The 16,050-nt window shown below is 42.2% G+C and overlaps 1 protein-coding gene across 1 annotated transcript in view; it reads left to right on the top strand.

The window, feature by feature from the left end:
* The window catches only part of myo10l3 (myosin X, like 3), a 63,679-nt gene that overhangs the window by 33,289 nt on the left and 14,340 nt on the right, over window positions 1–16,050 (top strand). The window contains exons 3-21 of the mRNA XM_035407941.1: window positions 808–966; window positions 4,187–4,374; window positions 5,003–5,137; window positions 5,367–5,491; window positions 5,797–5,810; window positions 6,050–6,134; window positions 6,550–6,653; window positions 6,901–7,030; window positions 7,492–7,610; window positions 9,165–9,311; window positions 9,458–9,558; window positions 10,159–10,225; window positions 11,077–11,169; window positions 11,712–11,780; window positions 13,212–13,294; window positions 13,545–13,653; window positions 14,204–14,284; window positions 15,211–15,335; window positions 15,685–15,799. Coding sequence (XP_035263832.1) covers window positions 808–966; window positions 4,187–4,374; window positions 5,003–5,137; window positions 5,367–5,491; window positions 5,797–5,810; window positions 6,050–6,134; window positions 6,550–6,653; window positions 6,901–7,030; window positions 7,492–7,610; window positions 9,165–9,311; window positions 9,458–9,558; window positions 10,159–10,225; window positions 11,077–11,169; window positions 11,712–11,780; window positions 13,212–13,294; window positions 13,545–13,653; window positions 14,204–14,284; window positions 15,211–15,335; window positions 15,685–15,799 — 2,049 coding nt within the window. The remainder of the gene's footprint in view (window positions 1–807; window positions 967–4,186; window positions 4,375–5,002; window positions 5,138–5,366; window positions 5,492–5,796; window positions 5,811–6,049; window positions 6,135–6,549; window positions 6,654–6,900; window positions 7,031–7,491; window positions 7,611–9,164; window positions 9,312–9,457; window positions 9,559–10,158; window positions 10,226–11,076; window positions 11,170–11,711; window positions 11,781–13,211; window positions 13,295–13,544; window positions 13,654–14,203; window positions 14,285–15,210; window positions 15,336–15,684; window positions 15,800–16,050) is intronic.

The following is a 16,050-nucleotide window of genomic DNA, read 5'->3' as shown; positions in this document are numbered from 1 at the left end:
CATGGGCCTGCAGTAATGCGCTGCTAGCAATGCCACTGTTCCATCATCAAACATGGCACTCAGTCATCCTCTTGATTGAAGAGAAGGCTTCAGTATTGCTGTGCGCTAAGGCGCTTGCTAGCGGCTGGAACATGGAGCTTGTTGTATCACTCACCCTGATGAGCACGGCATTAATCTTGGCTTTGCGAGCAAACCTTGAGAAACCAGTGGATTTACGCCCTCCCTGTCTGGTGCCACTAAATCAGGCTCAGTTCATCAGAGCTCAGCCCGACAGAGCAAGACAAACCTTTTCATCTGTGAATAAAGCATGGATGAAACATCGCATAAAGAAGCATGGCTGAGATATCAATGCCGAAATGTATCTGGTGGCACAGCACTGCACCATTTACTTCATCATATATGCACTGATAATAGTAAGCCATTGCATTCAGGTTAGTCACACAGTTCTGTTGAAATCTGTTGGATTCTTTCAGCTTTTGGATTTGGAGAAGGATGTATTTTTAAGTAGGGCTGTCAGTTGACTAAAGCAATTTGTTTTTTACCCCTATTCTGACAGGTTCCTACTGTATGCCATAACAGTGCAGAACTGAACGGTGTGATATTATAACAGTACAGTGATAATGAGTGTGATATCCATTATCCACAGAGAGAGCCAGGAGAACCATGATGTAACACAGCATAAAAGGGAGGAGCCACAAAAACTTAAGTGACCTACACTGTGGTGTCACTTAACTACAGTTCCCAGATTCCTCTGCAATGGCTGGCTTCTTGTGACCCATATTTAAGTGGCTGTGCCCCTTCTTTCAGGTGATCTGCCTGCAGCCGGGAGAAGTGAGCAGGGAGACGGTGTACCCCATGCACCAGACCAGCATTGATGGGGTGGAGGACATGTCCACGCTGGCCGAGCTCCACGAAGCCGCCATCATGCATAACCTCTACCATCGCTACCAGAAGGACCATATCTATGTAAGGCCCTGTCCCCAACTCTCATTCTACATGTCTACTCCGGTCACAGTTTATGAAAATGATTAAATCCACTGCCACAGACTAGCTAGTTTGTAAGCGTCATGTCTTTATTGCACAGCGCCTCAGTGTCATTAGTTGAATATAACCACAACAGAATTGTAGTTATATAAGGAGCTAGATACTATCTAATTTGAAGGTAAACCAAGCAATAGGTATACTTTAGTGGTAGGAAAATGGCAAGCATTGTTGGGCTGTCATTATGTTATGTTATGTTATGTTATGTTATGTTATGTTATGTTATGTTATGTTATGTTATGTTATGTTATGTTATGTTATGTCATGTCACAATTGGCTTCATCTCAGTAGGATAGGGTGGATAAAAGTTAGCCTGGGTTTTTTGGATTACTCCGACATAAATGCATATATATAAATGCATAGAGGCCCCCCTAGATGATCCCTATACACCTATTGACTATATTACCCATGTCATCAATGGGGGATGCATTTCTCCTACATACATTACTTATGTTGTATACTAGTTAGTTGTACTCCTGAAATATTCTTGTAGGTTATTGTAGGTAAAACAGTCACTGAGGAATTGGCAGAGATGTGCAGAGATGTTCATCCTACCATTTCATGGGACAGGAAGTCACAACCATGCCCCTTTACTGTAAATATGTGACTCCCTGTCCAAAAACAATGTTTCTAGGACCAGGTTTGAGAAACACAGAGCATAGGGGATATATAGGCTGTTTTTCCACAGTGTCACCCTGTCAGTGAACAACCTCCACAGTGTGGTGACCTTATCTGTACACTGATGACATCACTGTCCTTCTGAGGATCATGATAACACTGTCAGGGTTGTGACCCCACTGCCCTATTGTCTGACTCCCCACATTAAAGCTCCTCACTCACATAGATATGTGCCCCTGAATGTAAACATGTCACGTGTGGTACCATGCAGGTCCTTCTTCACCTCTGAGTAAAAGAGATGCTTTTGAGAAAACATTGCTGATCTACACTCAACTTGGGTGTGTTTTTATTCCAACATTTCAGTGTAAATTCTGAAGATTAAGGAATTGTGGAATAGGGCAGCTGCTTGTAATTCAGCACCATACATTTTCTGCAAAAAGTTTATTCATAGCTAGCCAACTATTTTTACTTTTAAGGAGCACTTTGAATTGATAGTTTCAGCACAAATATATTAATGAAACCTTGCACAGAATAATACATAATTAACTAGTACAAATTGTTGGAAAAATCCTCTCCTCACAAATTGTTCAAATTTCTGCATCCAATCTTGTCTGGACAAGGCTTGGTGTGTTAAAAATGTAATAATGGGAGTGGGGTGGTGAAATTGGACAGGACAAGCTCTCTCTGAGGGGGTTTTACACTGGCTCCACATGGGGGAAATTTACTTTATTAAATAGAGCGAAAACAGACAAACTCACCTTACATATTAATTTCTTACTCACTTGGGGGCCCCTGATGATGTTTAACTCTGTATAAACTGGAATAGGTTGAACAGATGCCCACCTCTGTTCTATGGGACTGGAGGCAAAATGATTAGCCTGGATGATCTGACTGGCCTGTTCTGATTGTTACAATTTGGTTCTTATGTTCTGCATAAACTAGAAACAGGAGCATATTAAAATAGTGTACTGATATAACATACCCACTGTTATCTTACTGTATGCCAGTGAAGCTGCTCTTTATTTATCCATGATACATATTCACATACATTTACATATTTGAATTCATAATACAGTTATAATATATGCGGGTGGTTATTTCATAGCTGTTTTTATGGGCATTATTGCTTCCTTAACAGGATGAATGTACCTAAAGTAGTTTATGTTCATTCGCAGCACAGCTCTTGTTCGCTGTCCTCTATGTAACATATCCTGCCTTAATTCTTATGAATGGTTTTTATGTTTACATGAATATGGCTATTATATACAACAGTTGCTGCTCTGAGAGTTGATGACAGCAATGATGGATTGAAGAATGCGCACGTGAGAACACAGCAGCTTACCAGAATATGAATGCTTAGTCTTCTGCCCCCTTGTGTTGAAAAGTGACAACTAAATGCATTTCTTAGGGAATTAACAGTGTGGCAGGAGTACAGCAACAGTGACTTCATGCCTCTTTGACTGCAAATGCGAAGTCAGCTTCATAATGGAGGCCTGTTTTAGGCATCAAGTCAGATCCATAATGGAGGCCTGTTTTAGGCACCAAGTCAGATCCATAATGGAGGCCTGTTTTAGGCACCAAGTCAGATCCATAATGGAGGCCTGTTTTAGGCACCAAGGCAGATCCATAATGGAGGCCGGTTTAACAGTGATTTAAGCCTCATATGGCCAGTTTACACAATATTGCCTGTGCTCTGGTTTTGAGATCCTGACATGGCAAATGACATCAATTTCAGCAGCTTCTTTTCTTATTAATAACAAGCTTTCCTCTGAGAAATTATCATCATAGGACATGGTTCCCTGCATTTTCTATAGCAATGATTATTTTGCAGATCCATAGTCGCTTAGCCTGATGCTATGAGAAGCAAATTCACAGTTTGGCTGGATTTGTAAAGCAATTAAATCCTGGAGGATTTTAAAAAATGGTACAATAAAGAATGCTCCAAAATCACATGAATACAATGCATGCTTCTTAAAAGATTTACACATGCATTAAGTAACCATTAATAATTCATAATGTGTTATACATAATTAAATAACAAATGCACAGAATACCGTAGGACTGAAATTAATGTTGAAATGATAACAGGCTATAAAAAGGCCCAATTCATTTCTTTCAGGGGTTATTTGCAGCTGGCCTCAGAGATGCTTAGGAAAACAGGATGAAATGTATTTCGAAGCAGGTTGCAGTGAGGGCTGAACTAATCTCAGATACATGATGAATATTCTTTATCAGGGATTTATCATAAGCCGATCACAGCCGTTTATAGTCTGTACCGGTGTCAGTAATCAGTCATTGATTTACCTAAGCGGTAAAACATGCAAGCATAAAAAACTGTTTTCTGATCAGGGCAGAGGAGAGAGAGACGAGCATTAGAGAAATGATAGAGTAGCAGCACTATGAACACGTGGTTCATCCCCCTCATCTCTCCTTCTCCTCTTCTTTGTGTTCTTTTTGTTCCTCCTGCTTTCTTCCCTCTGTTCTCTCCTCTCTTTCCTGCTCTCGCCTCGTCCCTCTCTGCTGACAGACCAACATCGGGTCCATCCTGGCGGCGGTGAACCCCTACAAGCCCATCGCCGGGCTGTACGACCTGGCCGCCGTGGAGCTGTACAGCCAGCACCACCTGGGCGAGCTGCCGCCCCACATCTTCGCCGTGGCCAACGAGTGCTACCGCTGCCTGTGGAAGAGACACGACAGCCAGTGCATCCTCATCAGGTGAGTGCTGCCACTGCCTGTGGAAGAGACACGACAGCCAGTGCGTCCTCATCAGGTGAGCCGGTGGGTTGCCGTGGTGCTGTGGGCTTCCTGTGGAGCCACGCGGCTGGGGCTCAGGAAGTTGAGGCTGGTCGTCGGATCACACAAGCCTCAGTAATCACGCGCTGTTCTGTCTGGTGACAGAGAGCTGTGAGTGGGGTCTCCCTGACTGTGAGAGATCACACACTGAAGGCTGTCTGTAAAAGACTGCGTGCCTGACAGGAATCCAGTCACACTTGATACAGTAAAGCATCCAGTGCTATTTCAACTCTAACTCTGTTAATTCAACTCACAACTGATTACTGTGGAATGAGGGACCAAATTTCATCTGTTAAAAGTTGAATTAGCACTGTTAAAGTTGAATTAACACTGGACATTTTACTGTGTACCTGCTGACAGCAATATATTCCAGTACATTGTCCAACCTGCCCCTCTTGTACACTGTATTGACCTTTTCAGAAAAGGCCAATTGAAAATGTGGTTGCACTTGGAAGGAGATAGTGGTGTTTATAATGCAGAGGAATACTGTGTGCCATGCATGTACGAGTGTGTGTGGTGTGATGTTGAGGAGTGCTGTTTGTGCATGCAGTGGAGAGAGTGGTGCAGGAAAGACGGAGAGCACCAAACTGCTGCTGCAGTTCCTGTCAGTCATGAGCCAGAACTCCGCTGGGACCCCGCCCTCCGAGAGGACCACCCATGTAGAGGAGGCCATTGTACAAAGCAGGTACAAGCCCTCATACAAACACCTCACATACTCACACTCCCTCAGATTCAAATATGCTTTATTGACATGACCACAAAGAAACAATTTACATAAACACACGCATACAAATGCACACCCATACATACTCTCTCTCACATACACACTAACGCTCTCCCAGAAAAAACTAGCAGCACAGCAATATGTAGTTAAAGACAACTGCTATTATTATCTCTATTCTCTCTCTCTGCAGTCCCATAATGGAGGCATTTGGAAATGCCAAGACCGTGTACAACAACAACTCCAGCCGCTTTGGGAAGTTCATCCTGCTGCACTTCTCCCAGAATGGCAACATCCATGGAGGCTGCATAATCGACTGTATCCCTCTGCTGTTGGCACACGCATAAACACCCTCCCACACACATGCTGGGAAACTGGGAGAGCTGTTTCTTGTCTCTTCCTGTGTTTTCTTAATTTAGCAATTGCCACACAGGTCTGCTTTAATAAGTGAACTTCGCATAGCTGAACTCACAGAGCTAAACCACACAGAGTGAGACTCAGGGAATGGCTGCTTTATAATATGAATTAGAGATGGGTGGGCTAAGCTAATGCGGTTCAATAACTGAACCCTTAATGCTTGTATTAACTACCTGACTTCTAATTCCTTAACATGTCTTCTTCAGATTTACTTGAAAAGGTGACTTTTGTCCTCTGACCTGCTGCGACCGCTGTTCACACTTCCTTTGCATCACAAACTAATTTCCTGCCTGTGTATATCAATGCATTGTAATGTTGTTTAGTATCGGCCTTAATGGACATTTATGGTTCATGTGAGTGCTAAAGCAGAACACGTCTCCTAATAGAAGGGCTTAAAACTGCAGACTGGGAGACTTGTGAGATTTAAGATTGTTATGAAAAGTTCTTCCCCTTTTTTAGAACCGTGTGGTGCGACAAAACCCCGGGGAGCGTAATTTTCACATCTTCTACGCACTACTGGCAGGAGCTGACAAGAACCAAATAGGTTAGTTTCACTCACAGTGCCACCTACTGGACAGGAGTAGTACAGCAGCAGTGGCACAAGCTGGACTGCAAACCCAACCTCTTCCCTGCTCTGAAGTGGTCACTTTGTCACAGAATGATCACAATAGTGTACACGTGTTCGCTTTGATATGCACTACAGCAGGGGTAGGCAGCCCTAGTGCTGAAGTGCCAGTTATACCTCTGGGTTTTGTTATTTTTAACAAAAGTGAAGTGAAGTGAGAGGCCATTCATTTTAACCATTTGTAAAAAACAAAAAAAAAAACAAAGCACCGAGTGTTATATACTTTATAAGGTTCTTTCATGTATACCTCAAGTGCACAAAGATATTATGGTTTTTGTCTAAACTGCTCTTTGTGAGGGGGATGGTGATGAAGTGACAGCTCTGTCTTTTTCAGAGCAATACTTCCTGACAGAGCCAGAGTCTTACCACTACCTGAGCCAGGCTGGCTGTGTGAAGGACAGGAGCCTGGATGACAAGAGGCTGTTTGACAGTGTGATGGTGAGTGGTTCTCACCCTGACGCAGTCACCGTAGGAATAGGGGTTACATAGCAACATGGCTCAAGCATTATGGCATGTGCATTAAGAAGTATGGACAAAATGGAAAGCTGAAGCTTCTGTGGAGAAGTGATTACTTGAAAAGTGAGTATTGCAGGTTGGCCGTATTGGATGCTGCTGGTTTTTAAGGTGAGATGCTGGGGGTGGTTCAGATTTTTAAGGTAGCCATTTTTTGTTTTTTTGTCTGCAGGAAGCGCTGAAGGTCATGGAGTTCACAGATGAGGAGATCCGCGATGTGTTCAAGCTGCTTTCTGGGGTCCTACAGATGGGCAATATTGAGTTCATGACCGCTGGGGGGGCACAGATCACCACTAAGGCAGGTGAGTGATGTTTGACCTGACCTTCTCGATGCAAGGACCCTGAGCTAGACCAGCTGCCTCGGCCTGCCCCTGGTCCCAGAGAGGAGGAAAGAGGGAGTGCTTCTGTTTGAGAGCAAGGCATCCCAGCCAGGAGCTATAGGGATGAGCTTGGACTCAGATCCGTGGTCAATATGACTCTTTGATTATATTAGTGGGCAGGGCTTTGTAGTTTTGATGCAGTATTGTGTATGTGTGTGTGTGTGTTTGTGTCTATGTGTGTATGTGGGTCTGTGTGTGCATGTGTGTCTGTATGTCTGTACGTGGGCCTGTGTGTGTGTTCGTGTGTGTGTGTGTCTGTCTGCGTCTGTGTCAGTGTGTCTATGTGGGCGTGTGTATGTATTTATGTGTGTCTGTGTGTGTGTATGCGTGTGTGTGTGTGAGTTTATTGAGGTGTGTATACTAATGCCTCCTTATGTCCGCAGTGGTCAGTATTGTGAGTGATCTCTTGGGCCTGGACTGCTTCCAGCTGTCTGAGGTTCTGACCCAGCGCTCCATGATCCTGCGAGGGGAGGAGATCTGCTCTCCTCTGACTGTGGAGCAGGTAGGTTCCGCTGACACACCCTGACACGCCCCTCAGTCCCCTGACAGTCCCATCATTATCTCATGCTTGCCCAGGCACTGACACAACCCCACAGCCCCTGACATGTAAGTGAGCAAAGAATAGTCATCTAAGAGCAGTGAAAATGTATGTTACTTTATATGTATGTTATTTTAAAAGTTTGACTGAAGCAAGCTTAGTATTTCCTGCTGTCCAGCTCTCTCACAACATTTTGCACAGTGAATGTACAACAACCCCCACTTAACATCCCTGCTTATTGAAGGAAGAGACACATAAAAACAGAGGGATTGTTTTCATGGCTTCTGACCAGAGCATTTAGTTAAGGAGTGGTTATTCTGGCTCTGTTAATGGAGTCCTACAGCACTTCCTCATAATGCATCCTCACACTGGCCAGGCTCTGATGTACGTTTCCCTGATCCTGCACAAACTTTCTCTTAGCTCTCAGACCAGGGATTTGGAGGCACTGCCACTCTTCAGAATTACACAGAGCATTATGGATTATGTTCAGGCCGCACCGTACTCCTTCAGTAGAGGATACATTTGCACGAATGCAAGTGATGAGAAAGCTTAGAACATCTGATATGGTTGTTTCTTGTCAGTATAAACCTGTGGTAGTGTCATAACATTATTATCATTTTATTTGATTGAGTATGTTGTATCATTATGTCTAGTCCATAATCCTAAACAAGGGAGAATAGGTAAAAATGAGGTAAATACCAATTTCAGTCTTTTCTAAATGTGTACATTTTCAAGATATCTAAATATTCAAGTGCAATTTGCAAAGGAATTTCTACATATTGTGATATGACAATGTCTTGTTAGCATTTTTGGACTGGGCACCAAGTCCATCAACCAATCAGTCAACCAATCAGTCAATCAATCAATCAATCAATCAATCAATCAATCAATCAATCAATCAATAATATTATAGTGATCATATTTACACTGAAAGGATTCAAAGTTGGCCCAGTAACGACATAAACACAGTGTTAAAGAAGAGATCCCCCACCACGTCTCCCCATTGTCACTGCCTTGCCGTTCCCCAACCTCATGCCCCAAATAAAAACCTGCAAATTAAATGAAAATAGTGAGTGGAAAATTAAGAAAAAGGGCTTCTGAACTATGGTCTCAGGATCCAGAGGAACCGTGAAGTGGTGCGCCTTTCATAAATGTAATGCGTGGCTTCCACATTCTGAAACACTTGTATGTTTCTGAGGGTGCATCAAATAATCTCTGTCTCAGATATTGCATTATGTCTCTTATCAAACAGATATGAGGGTGAAGCAGCTCCTCTCCAGGCCAGCAACATCAAGTGAACACAGCAAGGTTTTAATACATATAATAGCTGACTGAAGTGAAAACGGCAAGCTTAGAAGAGCTGAATGGCCAGTTATAATCATCAAACACTAATGTTTCATATATTCCTAAAGAGCTCATTGGTTTTCATGTTGTGTTCCATGTTAACCCTTTCCTCTCTGCGGCTGACAGATGGTGGATTCTTGTGCTTACAGTGTTTCTCACCTCATTGATTGACAGGCAGTAGACTCACGTGACTCGGTTGCCATGGCTTTATACTCAGAGTGCTTCTCCTGGATAATCATGAAGATCAATCAGAAGATTAAAGGGAAAGACAACTTTAAGTCCATTGGTATCTTGGACATTTTCGGCTTTGAGAACTTTGAGGTGAGTGCTCCCAATTTGTGTAAGTTATTAATGGAACCATGAGCTATTTTCGTACTTCAGCAGGGAGTAAGATAGAAGGTGTGACACAAGTGTGAGTTCATGGCATGTGGTCACATGGTTTGTGTGTCCCACGGTCTGTCTCTCAGGTAAACCGGTTTGAGCAGTTCAATATCAACTATGCCAATGAAAAACTGCAGGAGTACTTCAACAAGCACATCTTTTCCCTTGAACAGCTGGAGTATAACAGGTAGGATTCCATGAGAGAGTTATTCTCACAGTATCATTCACCATTTTTTTGACAATACTACAGTCACATGATTAGTGCTCAAGGCGTAAGTATAAGTATCATTATATTCACACGCACACACACGCTAATGTTTCTAATATTCTTATGTTAGTATTATGATACTGTGTATATCATTACAGTAATATAATATAATATAATATAATATAATATAATATAATATAATATAATATAATATAATATAATAATTGTATGTATAGTAGAATTCAACTGACAAACCAAGTTGATCTGAATTGCTCTCCCTGCGCTTCTCACCCTTGCATCTGGCTCTAAACTGCGATAAAATATGCACAAAGGCCAAGCAATCCAGTGCAGAAATGATTTTCCTGCTTAATTAGCACATGCTAGCCAGTTCATATTAGCACATTAGTTGTGACAAATGGATAAAAACCAATTATCCTCTGTGCAATTAGGCAAGGTCTTTGCAATTTTTGTGTCAGTTGAGCGCATGTATGTCTCTTTACATATGTATGGCTGACTGAACAAAGTATGCGTGTCACGCAGATGTGTGTTCCCTTGTAATCTCCTTGATTTTTCTTATAGGGAGGGAATACGCTGGGAAGCTATAGACTGGATGGACAACGCAGAGTGCCTGGATCTGATTGAGAAGGTATTCCTGCACACATTCTGATACAAGCACTGAGACCAACAATGAGACCACTGAGCCTTGCACTGATATAGTCATAAACCATTAAACCAACCAGATTGTTGGAATCTGGTCTATGATGAATGGTTGTTTTGTGTTTGTGTTTGTTTGTGTTTAACTTTTAAATAATTAAGGTCATGAATTCTTCTCAGCCTATTTATTGAGATTAAATCTGCTGATTGTTCATCGGGTGTGCACTACATTTTCCATTATACTAATTAAAGTATAATTAAAGCTTAATATATAGTACCTGATAATAAACAAACCATATTATTAGATGTATTATTATATATTGTGTGTTTAAGACAGGATTAATAATGAGTGATAATGTTTATGTATACTGACATCATGGCTCTTGAGCAGGTAAGGGTTAAACCTAGGAATGGGCTCCAGATACCTAAGAGATACACCGCACTTGTGAAACAGCCCAGGAAAGGACATCTAGTATATATACTAGATATAGTGTGTTTGATCAGAGCTTGCATTTTAATTAACTATGCTAGCAAGATAACAGTAGGAATTGGAAAATGTTGAACAATATTTATGGTCACAGAGGATTTAAAACAAACTTGAGAAAACTTTTCTAGTTTTCAGTGAGCTCAATGATATATTGGCCTCACTGTAAGTGCAACAATATATATTCAGCATAATCTACACATGATAATCTTGTGCATGTTGTGGTGTATTGACTTACCACTTTCAGCACTACTTTTTAAAGAGCAGAACAGCAGCTTTAGACGGCATGTGTCATACAGCCAGGTGTGATTTCCTTCAGGAGGCTGAGTGGGGTGTGTCTGCCTCTCGTTTTCCCTCAGAAACTGGGCCTACTGGCGCTCATCAACGAGGAGAGCCGTTTCCCCAAAGGCACAGACGATACACTCTTAGAGAAACTACACAGCCGGCACGCCGTGAGTATCCATGAGCTTTCCTCGGGCTAGTTCCATGCTTAATCTTTTATGAACTGGATATTTTGTGGTTTGCTTGTGTAGGCAAGCAGTGCAAAGCCTCTGGCTTCCAAATACAGCATTGAGGATTGTATTAAAATGGAACTGCTAGGACTGATATTCATAGTGAACATTCAGCCTTCATTATTGCTGAGTATGCAAGGCAGGATTACATATACAGTGCAGTCCAGAAGTATTGACTGTGTCACAATTTTTGTCGTTTTGGCTCTTTAGTGCATTAGATTTGAAATGAAACAATAAATATGAGGTCAAAGTGCAGATTGTCCACTTTAATTTGTGGGTATTTACATCCATACCTGGTGAATCATGTAGGAATTGCAGCCCTTTTTATACATAGCCCCCCATTTTAGGGAAGCTATATACATTCCTCATCTCGTAGACTAGTTCAAAATGTCTGATATTACAGTATTAATTCATCTGAAACATGATAGATTATTTTTATATCATGAGGTGTAATGTAATGTAACATGTGCTTGTATCCACAGACTAACCCTTATTATGTGAAGCCTAGGGTGGCAGATCATCAGTTTGGCATAAAGCACTATGCTGGAGAGGTAAAAATCTCTGCTGATTTGTACTGTATTACTTTTTGAGATGCACCTGCAGATTACTGCCCTCAGAACTGCATGAGCACTGTGACTTCTTCCGGAACATTCTGGAACACTCTGCCTCTACCATTGCCCTGAAGCCTTCTCACGCCATTTCACACCATAGCACTGAATTAATGCAAAAATAACTCAAATCCTGCCCACAAGCCCTGGTTACAGTTGCTGTGTCAGTCAAATGTCCTTCTGAAATTTCAGTACATCAGCAGATACTTAGCGGTACTGTTAAAGTGATGTGAGTACAAGAAGCGAGCCCTGCGATTCAGTTTAAACTTATCAGTGTTCTTTCACCACCCCCTCCCCTCCCACATATGCTCAAAAGAGCCACTGATCGAATGTGAGTTTATATCATGAAACACCACCCCCATCCCTAGCCTACCACCATTTCAGAAATAAAGGCACTTTCTTTGGTGTGGAAGAAAAAACAGAACATAAAATATAACTTTTAATCTAAATAATTGGCCTAATTCACAAGGAAACACCCTAGGTGGCATGCCTTTTATGGGATTGCTGGGATGTTTCCTTGTGCAAATCAACATGAACAGACACATGCATTCAATTTACAAACAACTGTCATTCATCCTTTGATAAACTTGGGATCGGCGCAAAAAGGTCTGCACAAGTTTCATGAATCAAAGTTAAAGAATTTAAGAAAAGTTTTGTGAATGAGGCCCAGCTTCTGCGTATGCCTTTACATGTGGTTCTAAATGCGTAGATTTTGGTGTTAACCACTTAAATCACTGTTTTTGCCTTGCAGTAACATTAGACCTGTAGTTTAAGGGTAGATATTAAAAAGCACAATGATCAATGCTGACTAATCCTCTTAAGTCTATTAGTCTATTAGAATTCACATAAAGCACAGGGAAATTAAGTGTTTAGATCCTTCATATAGCTGGATGGGACCTTTTTTTGTAAACACTGTATCACACAAAACAGACAATGATTACAAGAACAACACCCCACTGTGATATTGTGGCATTGTGTTGTATTTGTATACGCAACAAGCATAATGGAAGGTTCAAAAATGGGGCGGTTAAATGGTCTAAAAGTGATTAATATTCATACTCGCAGGCCACTGACCTCATGAGGGAATTCTCCTTCACTGTGGATCCACTGCTGATCGCCGAGCCATTCTCCACAGGCGACTGCTGCGGGGCGCTCTTTGGCCTGCTTGGCAGACTTTATTGGCACAGGTCCTAAACCACTCACCGCACAGCGGGCAGCAGATGACATCAGAAGATCAGTGATTCATAGAGCGATGAGCTTTGAAAGAGAATCTGCAAATTGAAATGTAGAGATGAGTCCAGTTTTTCCTCTGTCTGACTCATAGACTAGACGAGCAGTCTTAATGGAAAAGTGTGCTCTGTGTGTCTCCGCCAGGTTCTGTATGACGTGAGGGGGGTTCTGGAGAAGAACAGAGACACGTTCAGAGATGATATTCTAAACATGCTGAAGGAAAGCAGGTGAGTCACACCAATGGGCTGCCATTCCATGCTCTGTTACCTGCCCGTTCAGAACAGTAAAATCAGAGGTGGAGAGACAAGCAGTGTTTGAGTAAATTCTGTGTGTAAATGTAGAGTACTGCAGCTTAGAGTTAGGATGTCATGATATATTTTATTCACCTTATTATTCACTTTTATTTGCCAGCAAACTCCTCCCACTTTGGGGATGTTATGGGTTTCTGAATGATGTTTGTATTATTGTGTGTTTCAGGTTGGACTTCATCTATGACTTGTTCGAGCAAGTGGGGAGCCGGAGCAGTGAGGAGACTATAAAGATGGGCACCGCCAGACGCAAGCCTACAGTCAGCTCACAGTTCAGGGTGAGATTGTCAGGGAATTGTGGGTGGGGAATGACCTGTGATTACAAGCATGCCTTTGGGATCAAGTAATGTTTTCTGTTCCGATGCCTAATTATATGAAAACAGACAAAAGAATGTAACAGCAAAATAAAGTATTAATTAATGTTTGCAGAGCAAATATCTGCTGCAACTGTTGATAGATCAAGTACGATGAAATCTTTGGCTAAGAAATTAGGCTGTGTGTGTGTGAATGTGTGTGTGTATGCCTGTGTACTATTTAGGTGCATGCATACCTGTGTGTATGTGTGAGTGTGTGTTTCTGTATGTGTGCATGTGTGTGTGAGTCTAACCATATGAGGACCCAACTTTGTGAGAGGCATGGGTTTGTAGATATGGGGGCACTCCAGGGTCTCACTGAACATTCTCTCCTCTGCTGTTTCTATGAGCAGTGCATACATTTGCAGCCCATATTGTTTAGCGTGTACAGTGGCATAATGTGATGCTCATACGTGTGCCAGATGTAGATTACAGTGATGACCAATTATGATGAAGACGCTTATTTCATTCTCAGGACTCCCTGCATGCTCTAATGGCCACCCTGAGTGCTTCCAATCCCTTCTTTGTCCGCTGCATCAAACCCAACATGCAGAAGGTGAGACCGGTGCTGTCAGTACTGAGGAAAATCAAGCCGTTCATCTTCTTTGTTGTTCATAAATGGGCCGTCTGTGCCTTCATGGTGATATTGCAGTTTTGTATTCCTGAGAATAACACTGATGCTGTGCACTTCTCTAAGTCATTGTGGATAAGAGGCATTGTAATGTAATGCAACATAAATGTTTCTCACGAAACAAAAGTCAAAAGGTGTGACTCTGAATGGACATGCTGCTCTGTCTGCACCAACACATAGAATATAGTTGTATGGTTTTAAGAGTTAATCATTCCTTTGTGACATTTCACACAAAAATGTTTTATTTCAGTGCAGTGACACATCCCAGTGTATGCTGTTGGATTCTGACTATGGAGATTCCTGCAGGGTTGTGTGCTATTGGCTATAGCATCATCCAGGCTTACAATCAGCAGGGTACTTCTTATGTCATAGCAACTCGGTTGACCAGCTGCTTCGTCATATGCATTCATAGTGCACTACAAATACAAACTGGGGCATTACAAATCACAAGTAAAGAACGTTTTTGACGAAAATGTGTTACTTACATTAAGCAACATAAAAAACACAAACACGTAGTTGTGACAGAGGGGGGTGTGTGGACTCTCCAAAATATAAAAATGGTAAAATTCCGGTCAGTTGGGTCGAGACGCTTGACAGAAAGTGAAGAACTCCTTAATCCCTCAACATGAAAACCACAGCAAAGTACAGTTATCATGAAGCTGACCATGCTCTTGATGCCAGTCAGCAGTGTAGTTACATTTGTGGTTGATAAACATGTTAATTTCTTTGCTGTTAGCCAAGTGAATTAAGCAGACAGGCAGAGGATTGAAAAGGCAACATTGAGGCTTTTTATCTGTCATATGTAGGATACAAACAGATCAGCAAAAAATGTTGTTCGCCTTCCTCCTCAGAACGCTAACATATTTGATCCGGAAGTGGTCCTGAATCAGCTGCGCTACTCTGGGATGTTGGAGACGGTAAAGATCCGGCGGGCTGGGTTCCCCGTTCGCAGGACGTTTAAGGACTTCTTCAGCAGGTAAGAAACTTCACAGGTTACTTGTATTACACCTGGCAATACTGAGCTTAATTAGGGTTGCCAGATTTCAACTGAGAGGCTGGTAATGATGTTTTAGCTTCTTCCATTTTTATTCATGTTCTTTCAAATATTTTTATCCTGTACCAAACCCTTTGCAAGATGTGTTGTCCCCTAGTGCAGAGGCCTCGCATTATGGCTGGTTAATTGTAAGAGTGGGAAGATGGTTCCTCCTGAAGTGGTGGAGGTCTTGCACAGTGGCTTGGGCTTACAAATGAGACCGGACATTATAAGACCTTGGCTTAACCTGGTGGATAGAGCGATGACAGAGAGCCTGTTCTCTGTGCTCCAGGTACAAGATCATCCTGAAGGACAAAAACGCCACCGGCGAGGAAAAGCGCAAATGCACAGACCTTCTGACTCAGTACGACAAGGCCAAGGCAGAGTGGCAGCTCGGGAGGACAAAGGTACGTGTTTCTACCAAACACACACCCTGTTCACTGCACCTCTACCCACAGTCACATACTGTCACAGGCACAGAGACACCACATTATGCTCCTTACATAGAAATTTCCAAGTGTTGCTGCACATCTGTATAGATGTGGGAACTGAGGGATGATATGTTAGTTTGTTCATATATTAGTTTGTATTATAATGCATGTGGGTAAGAGACAATTTACCAATCCATGATGATGTCACATGACCTGGTAGGGCACAT

Source organism: Anguilla anguilla, chromosome 3, assembly GCF_013347855.1.
Source record: "Anguilla anguilla isolate fAngAng1 chromosome 3, fAngAng1.pri, whole genome shotgun sequence".
NCBI classification, from domain to species: Eukaryota; Metazoa; Chordata; class Actinopteri; order Anguilliformes; family Anguillidae; genus Anguilla; species Anguilla anguilla.
Note: the sequence above shows the minus strand (reverse complement) of the source record. Positions and strands in the feature narration are given on the sequence as shown.